Source organism: Aplidium turbinatum, chromosome 3, assembly GCF_918807975.1.
Source record: "Aplidium turbinatum chromosome 3, kaAplTurb1.1, whole genome shotgun sequence".
NCBI classification, from domain to species: domain Eukaryota; kingdom Metazoa; phylum Chordata; class Ascidiacea; order Aplousobranchia; family Polyclinidae; genus Aplidium; species Aplidium turbinatum.
In genome coordinates, this window is record NC_137474.1 from 9,234,035 (window position 1) to 9,248,451 (window position 14,417).

The window sequence follows — 14,417 nt, forward strand, 5'->3', positions numbered from 1 at the left end:
TAACATGCAAATATTTATACTGTATTTGGCGCAGTTATTATTTTTGTACACTTTTATAGTTTCATTTTTGAAGCAGGCTATTTTTTTTTTATTACAAAATATGCTTTTCGTTCATGACAAGGCTAAGAAAAATAAAAGTGTTATATGTAGTGGGCTATAAAAATCTGGTGTATGTTTTGTGTTTGGAGTCAATATTTTCAAAATATTTGGAGTAGAAAACTTTGAAGTAAAGCAGAAGTCCAGAAAAACTTGACTTCGTACACCTCTGGTAAGTAAACATCGAAACACATAGCGTTTGGCTTGCTTAAGAAGATTTTTAGTCTTAGGAAAACTCATAATCTTGCCACTGGAATATGCTTCCTTGACCATATAAAACATTTGACATACAACACTAAAACCTATTGTATCTTGTGTGTGAAAACATGACAAAAACAAGTATAATACAGTTAGGTACCCTGTAAAGGATGCAACCTATTCCGTCCCCTGAACACTTTGTCCCCCAATTTCATCCCCTGAAAAAATCGAGAAAAATATAACAAAGCCGATGTCGCTGATCGGAAATTTTGCAAACATTTTAAAATTTTTCCCTTGAATTAATCATTGAATTTTTATGGTGTGTGACTAACAAACTAACTGTGACTAACCCTAATTCTAACCGTAACACTAATTTTAATTCGATAACCCTAACCCAAAAGTGAGGCTCGATTTATCAACTAGCCTACTATTTCAAGATACTTAGCGTGGTCAACTGTTTCGGCAACTCCAATCAGCAACTTCAGCGCTTCTGTATTTTCTCGACCTGTTGAAAGGAAAATTTTAAAATGTTTGCGGCAACTCCGATCAGCGACTTCAGCTCTGTTGTATTTCTTTCTCAATCTTTTCAGGGGACGAAATAGGTTGCACCCCCCCTGTAAATCTGTAGAAATATAACATTGTATATACAGTAGGCTATAGCGGCTGTAGCCTGTTATCAGAGGTGGGCACCCGCTACTTTTAAAGTAGCGCGCTACCCGCTACCGCTACTTGGGCCAAAGTAGCGCGCGCTACCGCTACCCGCTACCAACTTACAAAAGTAGCGCGCTACCCGCTACCGCTACTCAGGCCAAAGTAGCGCGCGCTACCGCTACTTCTTCCGCTACTTTTGTCTAAAATGACACTAGGAAACACTCAAGTCCCTAGTGACGCAAAAATGACCTTGAAAACGAATGTTATTATTCGTTTACGCTGTCATTTTAACGTCGTTATAGAAAACACATTCTAAGGGAAATTTATTGTTACGCATCTTTCAAAAACATGAGCATTTCAAAATGAGAGTCACCAAGTCCTGCCCGCGATTTCGCTTAAGCACATCTTTTCCAATAGAGAAAAGTCTCTCCACCGCAGCACTGGAAGGAATGGGGGTGTTGTATTTAATAAACAGATGTTTTAACTCGGTATTCGAAAAGCTCAAGGACTCTTGTTCGAAAAAAAGGCGTCCACAATAATTGTTGCTTCCTTCTGCACCGACGTTTTACGGGATGGCGCAAACACTCCAAAAAATAAATTCTCGGAGTCATGACTGGTGTTGGTGTCACTCTTCTCGGTATCAACCTGGCTTGATATCTCCCGCAAGAGTCGAATTACATCTGTCTTGACTTTTTCTCGCAGTGCGTCAGCATCAACCGTGGAAACGTAGTGCAGAAATTGTAGCCACGACGTCTTGAAGGAGGGATGAAGACATGATGCCACAATGCATTTCATGCTGTTGAAGCACTTGTTGAATCGTTTCTTCACCCCTTCAAGGACTTTCACTTTCAACTCCTCACAGGTCACAAGATCACTGATCTCGGTCAACTTCTTCCCGCAAATTGTGATGGTTGGAAGCAAGACTCCGTAATATGCCTTGGACTCGCCCTGGAGAATGTCTAAAGCCTAGCAGATAGGCTTCATCACACGGAGATATTCGCCGAAGAAGTTGACGTCAGCTAGAAAAGACCAAAACTTTGCAACTAAGCCGATTATATAGCTGCTTGACCCCGCCAGTAATGCAAAAAAAACAAGCACTTTTTTCAATTTAAATTAAAAAGTAGCGGGTAGCGGAAGTGCGACTGAAAAAAAGTAGCGCCTCTCCCGCTACCGCTACTTTGGAATAAAAATAGCGCCGCTACTGCAGCCGCTACTCCAACTAAAAAGTAGCGCCGCTACCGCTACTTTTACTAAAAAAGTAGCGCCGCTAAAAAAGTAGCGCGCTACTGCCCACTTCTGCCTGTTATCAATCATTACCGATACCTATCCACTATCCAGTAGCAATTTCAGGGGGCACTTGGTCATGTGCCTCCCAAAATCAAGAAAAAATGCAATTTTGTTTTCAAGCTTAATCAAATTTTCAATCCCTTGTGGCATTAGGGAAGGTAGGGACACTTCAGGCAATTTTCCAAATTTCACTGAAAGACTATAGCTGCAGAAATCAAAGGTTGGCATCTGCTACTTTGAAAGTAGTGCACTACCGCCACAATTAATTTTAATTTTTTTTTACGTTTGTAGAATTGTCAGTTGTGTTGCTTGCAGGTAATTGTGAATGGTGTTTTTGACTGGTCATGGCACAAGATACAAAAAATTTGAATCAAACACAAGAAGAACTTGAAAGAAGTCGACAAAAAATAGCAGCAGCATTAAAATCTGCTAAAGAGATGTAAGTTTTACGAATTCAAACAAATGAAAATCAACATTAGCAAGAATTTGTCTGAATATATATGTACCGTACTTGTACACAACTTTTGGTGTAACGTTTTTTTGACCATTTTTATTACATTACATTGTTAGTTTTCATAGATGATATCGCTTACAGTATGAGGAACCATCATTTTAAACCGTTGTTTTATACATTGACCATGTACATAACAGGCCTAAAGTGCAATTAAAGCAAATAAAATAGTAACACAGTATCAAATATAGTTATTTAGTTATTACTATCTGAATCCTTAACAGCTTGTTTCACCTACACGGATCATCAGAAAGTTCTTATTCAAATAGAATACTATTTAGAATAATTTATTATTTAATAATTTATTTATTTTAAATAGATTCTATTTGAATAAGAACCTTCTGATGATCCGTGTAGGTGAAACAGGCTGTTAAGAATTCAGATAGTAATAACTATATTTGATTTAATTCGCTCTGCTTTGCTTTTTTGCTTAGCATTGAGCACTTTTTGTAGTATTAATAGTTTTCATTGTTGTAACACAGTACCATATGTCTTGCATTCTTAACAATTAACACATCATAATTCAATGTCAGACAACGTTATTTTAACGAACATCAATGGTGTTTGTATCAATCAGTTTTATTAGTGTGACCTTCGATATTGAACTCATCCCATGTTAGTTATTAATTAATGTTATACCAATGACTGCTTAAAGCAGAACAGAAACTTAACAAATGACATCAATTTATTAACATATCAATAATAATCTGAATCATTTTTAACTCGAAAAGAGGATTATACAAATTTCTAAAAAAAAGTGGAAAGATATCTCAGTAACTTTTAAAGGAACTGTATTATAAACGTATGGTCTGTCATCTTTGTTCTTAATAATTGTTATCAGATCACGAAAAAATTCCTGTAAGCGAGATGACATCGATACGAAGTTTAATGAACTTCAAGTGTTAGGAGTAAAATTGTTGGAAATTTTAAGAGATTCGTAAGTAATAAATATTGTTGTATTTCTTTTCTTGGTTTAATGTCATTTTAAATCCAATGATCAGCAATCTGTATATCATGTTCCAGGAGATATTTTTATATGTATAGTGTTTTATAAGTTTCGACCTCATCTCTGTACATGTGCACTAAAACTGTCTGCCCTATGAAGTGCTAAGAGCAACGTATATCTGTCTGTCTGTCTATACTCTATATCTGTCGTATATCTGTCTAACACACGTACACTGTTACTATATTTCCACTATTCAAGTGTATTTATATTAAATTGCTACTATGGTTACTTTACTCCACATTCTTATCATGTGGCTTTAGTTTAAAATTTTGTTATTGATTACAAATCAATGTACTAAACACACAACACACAATTCAGTTTAAATATCTTGGATCAGTAATTGGAAGACCTGGCTCAGACATTCAAGATCAACAACACAAAGCAAATACAGTAGTAGCAAATTTACATAACAAGTGGAACAGTACTTTATCATCAACTTTAAAACTCAAGCTATACCAAACACTTGTTCTGCCCGTTTTTACTATGCCTGTGAAGCATGAAAACCAACATTAATAACAATAATATGTTGGATGTTGCAAGCACCGAGGTGCTTTTTTATCTGTGTGATGTACATAATGCAGTTGCTGTCGAGTTAGGTTAACAGCTACACTTTTATAACAAATAACAATTAATGGTATCAAAACTTCAAAATATCATTTACACATTCCACACACAATCATTAAGAAGAATTTTCAAAACTTCCAAGACTGAACATATTCCCAATGACTTGAGTGTAATATGGTGCTGTAGGAAAAGCTTCCCTGCTTCAACAAATCAGCAAACGTTAACTTCTCTGGTTGGGACGTGGAATACGACATCCCGTAAAATCAGTGTATAATGAAACTCTCCTATTACGGTATCAAAAATGATCAAAGGCAAACGAAATCAAGGAAGACCAGCAGAAACATTCATGCGAAGGGTTCGATCTCTCACTAAGCACAGCCCGGAAGAACTGCAATTGTTGGCTGAAAATCGCCAATTATGGAGACTTTTTATTGACGCTATTTTGCACCCAACTGGCGCGAAATAAATTATTATCATCGTTATACATTTTTATGCATTAATTTTATGTGCTGCAGGGGGACTGATCAAACGGCCGATTGGCTGTATCTAAGTGAGCGATTGTGTCAGCTTTTACAGTCGCTAGAAAGCTCTGTCAATTTCAGAGGAGCCAATGAAGAACGGGAAATTAGGTATAACCCTAACAAAACACTTTGTAATCTTTGTAAGGATGTCACAGAAGTGTTATATGCTACAATAAATAGATATGTACCAAACTTGTTGCAGGGATACCAAACAATGTTTAGAAATCTCTGACTTGTTGAGAAGGAGCGATCTTCCTGGCGTCAGGACTACCTGACTACTCATTATAGAACAGCGAGCATTGTGTTTCGCTAACCATACCGGTGTAGCCTCCACACTAGCCATCAAGACTTTTCCAAAAACATGTGTTTCTCGGAGTTTCTGCTACAGTCGACTGCCGAGAAACAATCTCTGACTTGTTGTAACATTTTGATTTATCAATTGATCAGAATTAATGATTTCTAAACTGAGTTTTGCTCATCCCTGGTTTTGCAGAACGAAGCATTTGGATAAGTTTGCTAAGATTAAATTACAAGTGTTGCAGGGAAACAACTTAATTTTTTATTCTGATCAATGCGCCTTTTTACATTTCTCAATTTAACTTTATTTTTATGTTTCTCAGACAAAAAGACCTTCTGTATCGGCAAAAAAGCATGATAGATCTGACTAGAATCATTGGTCGAAAGTTGCTTTTTGAAGGGAAGCACCACCACGCTGTATCTGCAGCAATACAATCTCTGAGGTAGGGGATAATTTCTGATTAAAAATATTCTTTTTAACCTTGTTTTTAGCACTTTTGTTTTGGTACAACATCAAAAACTTGCTATCGATGGAAATTGATTGTTTACACATGTCGTGCGGAAGTGGTAAACAGAAAGCAAAACACGTTTCGAGCAACGCAATGTAGGTCTACAATTTCAGACCAAATGTACGTTTTTGTCATATTGAAGAGGCATCAATCTCACCTCTTAACTCTTGCTTTTTAGCAGATGTCAAACGTGCCAAATGCTGACTATGTGCGTCACTGCATGGTGTATAGCCTACAATTATGTACATTATATTGAGTCTGTGCAAGTCACTCCACAATTTTTAAGTTCTCACGTAAGCTTTTATGTTTCAGGTTTAGCATTGACATTCACGGTTTAAATTCCGTCAATCTTGTGCCATCTTATATCATCCTTGGTGAAGCTAGCATAGGTTGGCTTAGTTGTTATATTTCATGTTCAAAGGCATAGGCAAAAGCCTCATGCCGTTTGAAATAATATCCAGAAGATTTCCTAGTGGGTAACCAAATTTTGTTAAACTCTATGAACACAAATGTGGTTGCCATTTTTCACGTCAGAGGTTATTTAGTTTTGTTTCAACTATCTGCAAGAAGAACGTCTCAAGCCAACCTTTTTGATATGACAATTTTCATACTTTGTTAAAAGCTTGCCTTCAAGCTGAAGAACCAAAAACTTTACAATAAAAGCTGGTGTCGCTAGTTCGATATGTTGTATTAAAAGCAGCTTTCAACCGAATCAAAACGATTTTCTTTATAGTTAGTTAGGTAGTCAAAACGTGGTCACCCCCTACTCTAAAATCATGATGGCACCCATTTTGATCGACGGACTGCACATTTATCATGAGACAGTGGTATTTCTAAAAAAAAAAATAAAGAAACGCTCCAGCACTGGACTACATCAATACCTGCAACTTCGTATTTTTTCACAGCTTTTCAGTAAATCTACCCCAGATTTGCAGAAAAACTGCAACACCGATCCAATACTTTTTTTTGCATGCAGGTCTTGGTAAGCTGAGTCAAGCGGATGAATATTTGTCTCAGGCTGAATGGACTGTGCTTAAATCAACGGATGCAACTAACGGTATCAAGTCGACTTTATATCGCAATCTTGGGCTACTATATGCTGCCAAAGGAGATTATTCTTCCGCCCTGCGAATGTTTTCGGAAGATGTATGTAGGTTTACGTTTATTGTATTGATCTTCTTCGTTTGAACCTTCTTCGCCACTCCAAGGGTCGAGGGGCTCTGCCTTTTACCACCCTTAGGCAGTGGCGGCGACGCGGTCTAGATGTTTGGGCAGGTGTCGAGCAGCCATTCAATTGATTTGTCATCCAGTTCACGCAGACCACGCACACCATTTGGCGCATGGTAGATGGCGCAATTACAAATGGTGTGGTCTACGGTTTGTTCCTCCTTGCCACACTCACAAATCGCGGATGGAGCCATCCCCCATTTGTGCATGTTCGAGCGGAATAGTCCGACGCCAGTACGCAGGCGGTTGAGCCGCACCCAGGCTTTCCTTGGCAAATGCATTCCGGTTGGGTGGTTGCTGGTGTCGGAGATGAAACTTTGGAGTCTTGAGGAGTTCTTCTTCCACTCCGAGCTCCATTGGTGGTCCGCCCAGGTAGCCGCACTGGTGGATTGGTCTTCAGCAGTTTTCATCAGGAGTTGTGCGGCACGTACAAATGGGTGTCTCGATTTCAGTCGCTGAGGTTTCTCGTTCACAGACTCATAGAGACTTGGGATGACAAGAGCTCGGTCCTTATGAGCGAGCTGCTCGATCACATCAATCTTGCTGGATGTGATGCCCTCAGCGTTCAGCTGTAAGATGGTGGGACGACGGTACTTGTCGACAGTGGAACTGCCGCGCTCTGAAAAGAGCGGTTCTCGTGGGGTCCTGTACTGAGCGTTCCGGGTCGAGGTTCGGTTTTGACAGTCTTCGTTTCGCATTTTTTATGATGCTACTTACAGGGGGGACCGCGTGAAGGTGACTGTTCTTCCCCCCCAAGTATTGATTTACGCATCAGACGCGAAATCAATAGAAACTATTGCACAACAGCTATTACCATGTATTGTGTATATAAAATAGCCTTGATTCTACTCTTCATTCGTTCGTTGTGCATATAGATTCTATAATCTATATACACAACGAGTGAATGAAGTGATTAGCACATTGCTAGCCAAGTTCCCGATTTTACGAACGAAGAAACTTCAAGATAAAGCGACGCTAGCTCGGCTCCCGGGTGTGCGCTTGAGGACAGCTCACCATTTCAACAATCAGAAACTTTACTCTGTCAAACTCGGTGCCCGGGCCTGCTTCAGTAGTTCAAAGTATGGATGTATGTAAAACTGCCGGGATTAAGCTCTCAAAGAAACTTTCTCAATCCGAGAATGAAGATTTCCTCAGTCAATAAAGTACGTTTTCAATCATTTTACTGAACACAGTAAAAAACAACTGAACTAGTAGCTATCCCTCTATCCATAACATTTCACGTCTCATTTTATATTGAAAACAATGAGCGAATAAAGTAATTGAGTTTGGTTGACGAATCTAATGATCAAATTTGAGGTTGTTATCACAGATTTACCACTCAAGCAAGGAGTGGGGATCTGTGGATATACACACCGCCGGTGGTTACTTCCATATGGCCAACGTCTTTTTTAGGAAACATAAAAAGGATATAGCTGATTCATTGTACTCACAGGTCAGTCAAATGCTTTGTATTGCATCAACAGAGATAATGCAAAATAAAAAAAATCATAGGCCAATTCATGTTTCGCCAGGTAACAGATATATGGTTTGACTTTCTGAACGAATTTGTGAAGGAAAAACCGGAAAAATCAAAATCTCATGCTTCATTGCTTGGGTTATCCAAAGAAGAAGCTCACGTAAAAGTTCTTGGTAAATTTTTTTTATTCAATGTGGTATTTTTTTTATAGAAAGTTAATCTTTTTGAAATGGACTTTCATTGTGTGTTTAGCCTACCGTTCATGGTATGTATATTTATTGGTGATAGACAAATCTACTTATTATGGAATGTAATTTGCTCTGCTTGGCTTTTTTGCTTGGCATTGAGCACTTTTTGTAGTATTAATAGTAGGCTATTTATTGCTTATTTAGTGATAGAAATAAGCCGAAAAATTGTTTCCATTGCAGGATTTTCATAAGTCTTGATGTTACATGTTAACTAAGCAAACTTATATTTTATACTTTTTGATTAGTTTTAAAGACACAAACGCTTTGTAAATACAGAGAAAATCGATATTAGCTTACAGTAGGCCTATAGATATAAATCATAAATGTGCCGCATCAATGCAGATAAACCTAGACTTACAATGAACTGGGCTACATAAATATCCAGTAAAGTTTTATTTCTCACATTCCCAACCAGAAAAATTTGCCATTATTAAGGTAAGGGTGGCACATTAAAGTAAGTTTGGCACTGTCACAAGTCACCCTCATGTACGATTGTACGTGCACGACCTCTGCACATGAATAAACCTCTAGTTAAACTTATTGTTTAGTTAAAGGCATTACAGTGCGTAGGCTATCCCCACCAAAGTTAAATATAAATTTTCTTCTTGGTGTTTTTACCAGATGAGGTGCAAGAAGTGGAAGCTACTCACATGTTGAATGCAGTGTATGAGATAAGAGAGCAATCGGTCAAACCAAATCATGCCGCAACCTCAAAGATATGTCACACTTTAAGCATGCTTTACTTTATGCTCGACGACATGAAGAAAGTAAGATTTGATTATTTAATGAATTTATCATTTTCAGCTTGTGGTAGCCCACTGCCGAGCGAAAGCCTTCCCCTGTGTTAGCCAATCCAGTCGACCGTAGGCTATATTTTTGTATACCAGTTTGTTGTTCCGCATTCTTTGTCAATCTCGTTTCTCCATCTCATTTTTGGCTTTCGTTTAGATTTGTTTTCCCGTGGTGTCCAAGTTGTTAATTTGCTACTAAATTAGGTAGGCTACATCAAATCTTTGTGTGATAAAAATCATAGGAAGTCAGGGAAGGTATTGAATATTGCTCCCGTTTTTACAGCAAATATTCGGCCGCAATGCAGCCGAATAACTTACAGTGAGAATTAAATAATATTGTACGGTTTGAACCTGGTCTTATTACAAGACTTACCGTAACAATAACAACGCTATAGCGGCCTTGAGATAAGTGCAAATTTCAAAAATCAGGTACAAAATAATAAGAAAAATATAAAAGCTTTTAATTGTTCTCTGATGTGAACCTAATTGGGAATATTTTGAAGGCCCAGGAAATGGGGAAAAGAGCAATATTTGCCAAGGAAAAGCTACCCCCAAAATCTACAACTAAACTTTCCATCAGCTTCTTGCCTCCGATGACAGACAGCACTGCCTCAATACCAGAATCATAGTCATGTGACGTTTCAATAAGAGCGATAACTCAGAGATGGAGTTGTTTGCAGTAGCCTACAGAATCATCCAGATTTACATTATTGTTATTTGCTTGTTATTTTACTACCAGTTATCTTATTTACTGTTTTTCACACACTGCTGAATGTCGATTTTTTTAAATGACTGCTTCTCCGTGCTATTGCTGTACCAGCTAGAAATTCATAAACGAAACCGTTTGTTACACATTTAAGTTAATTTTTATTTATGCCGCTAGTAGGCTATTCATTTGCAATTTTTGGAAAAGTTCTTGTATTTATTGCACTGGATGGCGTGAATAAACTTTTACGCAGGTGTTCTGCTGCTTGTCTAGTTTAGTTTACGCTTATTGTCATTGCGGTGATTTAATACGTAGGCGGCTATTAAGCCTTTAAGTGAATTGTAGAAATATTTTTCTCGGTCTGGAACAGGGGTCACCAAACTTTTTTCTCTGAGGGCCGGATTGCTGCGAGATTAACAGCTGCGGGCCGGATGCAAATTGCGAAAAGATATACAATTTAGAATCTCCATTGACTTGAATTGAGCGTATGAATTAACAAAGTGAGCGGTGGAATAGCAAAGTTGTGATGAAAATCGAAAGGTTCCTGGAAAACTTATCCCCTGCTGTGATACGCTACAGGGCATCGTGCTCTTGAAAAAACATTACATCTTTCCAAATTTGGCCTAGGCTGTCCCCATTTGTGGTGGCCAAATGAAAAACAGCAACGTCAGTCCTTTACAAAAAGTTTGGTAACTTTTTTCCTCAACAGTTATAGTGCAGCTGTTATTTTCGCAGCACGTGGCCGGCCGGATGAAATCAGTTTGGGGGCCGATTCCGGCCCGCGGGCCGTAGTTTGGTGACCCCTGGTCTGGAATAACTGCTTAGCGGTTTTTCTTAAGCTACTTGCAAACCACATAGGCTCACAACATCTCAACAAAAATTATAGTGGATATATGAGTCAGGAAAGCATGAACAAACCGAAAGTTTAGGGTTGAATGCACCAAGAGAGGATTGTTTACTAATCGACCGATTAAAATATGCATTTCGTGAACTTTTTTGAGCATCAACCGTCACTTGCCGATTGGAGTCGCTAATTACTGATCCACACAAGAAATTCGCGCCAAGTGATTCACGATCAGCTAATGAAACGGTTAGTTTAATTAACCGCTGAACAAAGCAACTTTTTTCTTTGGCATCAATTGTAGGCCTAATCCGTTGATTTGAATCGCCGGTTAGCCTAATAATTTAAAGTTCACTAAACTTTGCGCATAGGTTAGGCCTACTGATTCTTGACTAGGCTAGTAGCCTATTTAGTCAGGCGCTGAGTTTGATCGTTCGATCGAATAAGACCTGCTGTTTGTGTTTGTTGAACAATTTAGGTTCCTTTTAAGTAGCCTACCGTACTAAGTTAAGTTGAAGGCGTCTCGGGTCACAATTAGTCTAACTCCCGGTAGGCCTACCGGGTTTTTGAAGGAGTCCTTGTCTGAACGCAAATCGTTCAGCCCACAATGGAGCAGGCATAGCCTATCCACAGAGTAGGGTGGAGTGTTTAGTGGTTGCGAACGACTTCGGGGAAATAGGTTCAACGAGCAGCCTACCATTCTTTAAAAGGTTTTTGGTAGGCTGTAATCTGAATTCCCCTCTCAAAATTTTTTTTGTGCTGGCTATGCTCCTGAGGAGGGGGTCTATAGGGATCTTACTCTCCGCACAATTTTAACTAATAGTTTATTGGTAGGCTATAGCCTACCCATCAGCGGATGTACATACGCTGAGGTTGTCATTACTCACAGTCTTTTTCTGTCAGCAATGGTGTCAAACAGGGTGGTGTCCTCAGTCCTTACATATTTGCCATGTAGGCTATAGGCCTATGGATGATCTATCGACTGTGTTAAGCAAAACCAAGGTGTAGTATACCTTAAGTGATTGTACGGCATGCAACGTGATCTTGCCTGTAGCTGCTAGCCGTTTGTTGCATTGTTACAACAAACTGTACGTGTTTCACAGTAGCCTTGTAGTCAACCTACCGTCAGGTTGTCTGTTTTCTTAGTTTATGTATCTTTGTTAAATGGAGGTTTAATTCATGTTTTGTTTTCTAGACTTTCGTTATAAGTTAGTTTAAGCTTTAATAAAGCAAATACAATGTAAAGAATAGTTTCATTTCAATTAAACTAACTTATAACTTACTATGGCAACTAGCACGCTGAAAGACATATTGAAGCCGGCAAGGTTTGATGCAGAGCCTAACGCGCAAAATGCAACAAAGGTCTAGAAGCATTGGTTGAACATCTTCAACCTATTCTTACAAAAATGCCAGATTGCAGAAGAAGACAAGCTCAGCGTGTTGTTCGCCAATATTAACCCAGATGTCTATGAAATGGTAGAAGACTCTCCTAGCTACGAAGCAGCAATCTCGAAACTAAATGGAGTGTACATAAAGACCCCAAATTCGATATTTGCAAGACATCTGTTAGCTACAAGGAGACAACAGCCAGCGGAGTCTCTCCATGATTTTAAGAGAGTATTACATTCGCTTAGTAAAGACTGCAAACTAAGGGATGTCACTGCCGAGAGGTACCGTGAGGAACTCATTCGAGATGCTTTTATAAATGGGTTGGCTGCAAACCATATCCGCCAGCGATTATTGGAAAGCACGGAACTGACTCTTGAGGCTGCCTTTAATATCGCAAACTCTTTAAGCACGGCACAGGCAAACTCTGCAGCCTATACGCCAAGAGTGGATGACCTCGCTGTACTAACTCCCGTCCATGATGAACCTAACCAAGACAGCGCTTTGGGAAATTGGAACATGTCTGCAGCCTAGGGATGCTGCAGCCATATCAAAATCTAAGTCTTGCTACTTCTGTGGTCAAAAATATCAGAATTTATCAAAGAAGAGCAGTTAAAGGACGTATTTCCATATTTGGATAATGTTACCGTGGCGGGACGTGATCAAGAACAGCATGATAAAAATGTGCAAGCTTTTCTAGAGGCGATCCGAAAACGAAAGTTTACTCTAAATGAGACCAAAACTATTTCCTCGGTATCGAGTATTCAGATTCTTGGATACGTGGTAGGAAACGATGTCATAAAACCAGACCCTGAGCGCATGCGTCCCTTACAAGATTTTCCGCCGCCAAATAGCGCTGCTTCACTAAAACGCGTGCTTGGGATGTTTGCGTATTATGCGAAGTGGATACACTGTTTTGCGGACAAAATTCGGCCTCTTGCCCACACAAAGCAATTTCCCCTTTCAAATGAAGCTATGAAAGCGTTTTTGCAGCTGAAACTGGAACTGGAAAATACAGGTCTGAAATCAATAGACGAACGTCTACCTTTTGTCGTTGAGTGTGACGCTTCTAATATTGCTTTGTCTGCTACACTTAATCAAGGTGGCCGCCCTGTTGCATTCATGTCGCGGACCTTACAAGGGAGTGAGCTAAACTATCCCGCGTACGAGAAAGAAGCTACAGCCGTAATTGAGGCCGTCAGGAAATGGTCGCATTTGTTGGCCAGAAAAACGTTCACACTGATTACTGACCAAAGGTCTGTTGCCTTTATGCTGGACAGCCGTCGCCGTTCCAAAATAAAAGCTAATAAAATTCAGCAATGGCGGTTGGAAATGGGTTCTTTTTTCTTACGAAATGAAATATCGCCCCGGCCAGAGAAATGTTGGCCCGGACACTTTCACCAGAGCATTTTGCTCATCATTGTCTTGTTCAAGCACACTTCATGACATACACGACAGCCTTTGCCACCCAGGAGTGACTAGGATGCTACACTTCGTTCGATCCAAAAATTTGCCCTTCTCGACAAACGACGTAAAGAAAATGGTCTCAGCATGTAAAATATGTGCAGAAGTTAAACCGCATTTTTTTCGCCAAAATCGTGGAACATTAATCAAGGCAACCCAGCCAATGGAACGACTAAGTATAGACTTCAAAGGCCCGGTACTGTCAGCAACGAATAATAAGTACCTGTTGGTAGTGATCGACGAATATTCACGCTTCCCTTTCGCCTTTCCCTGTAAGGACATGACAACAACTTCTGTGATACGAGCGCTTGATAGTTTATTTTCATTGTGTGGAACACCAGGATTCATTCACTCCGACAATGGATCGGCATTTACCTCGACGCAGTTCAAACAGTATCTGACACAACGCCGAATTGCATCGAGTAAATCAAGCATCTACCATCCGTCTGGAAATGGGCAAGTTGAACGAACTGTAGGCACAGTGTGGAAAACAGTCCAATTAGCTCTAAAAACTGGTCAAGTTCCGTTATCGCGCTGGGAAACTGTATTAGACAACGCCCTGCATTCTATTCGATCGCTTATTTGCACATCCACAAATGCTATTCCACATGAACGCTTTTTTAAGTTTCAGCGACGG

At 39.4% G+C, this 14,417-nt stretch overlaps 2 protein-coding genes across 3 annotated transcripts; both read left to right on the forward strand.

Moving 5' to 3' along the window:
- Positions 1-124: 124 nt before the first annotated feature.
- Positions 125-10,345, forward strand: LOC145766353 (zinc finger MYND domain-containing protein 12-like). 2 transcript variants are annotated; one of them, XM_082578047.1, is made up of 11 exons: positions 125-268; positions 2,548-2,671; positions 3,585-3,680; positions 4,829-4,942; positions 5,455-5,574; positions 5,953-6,029; positions 6,617-6,786; positions 8,198-8,320; positions 8,400-8,517; positions 9,214-9,359; positions 9,887-10,345. In XM_082578047.1, the coding sequence occupies exons 2-11, from the start codon at positions 2,577-2,579 to the stop codon at positions 10,010-10,012; spliced, it is 1,185 nt and encodes a 394-aa protein (XP_082434173.1). In that variant the 5' UTR covers positions 125-268; positions 2,548-2,576; the 3' UTR covers positions 10,013-10,345. The 2 variants fall into 2 exon arrangements, with proteins under 2 accessions (XP_082434173.1, XP_082434174.1); XM_082578048.1 differs by lacking the exon at positions 8,198-8,320.
- A 2,058-nt stretch (positions 10,346-12,403) lies between these two features.
- Positions 12,404-12,850, forward strand: LOC145766522 (uncharacterized). The gene has a single exon (XM_082578248.1). The coding sequence runs from the start codon at positions 12,404-12,406 to the stop codon at positions 12,848-12,850; it is 447 nt and encodes a 148-aa protein (XP_082434374.1).
- Positions 12,851-14,417: the final 1,567 nt, after the last annotated feature.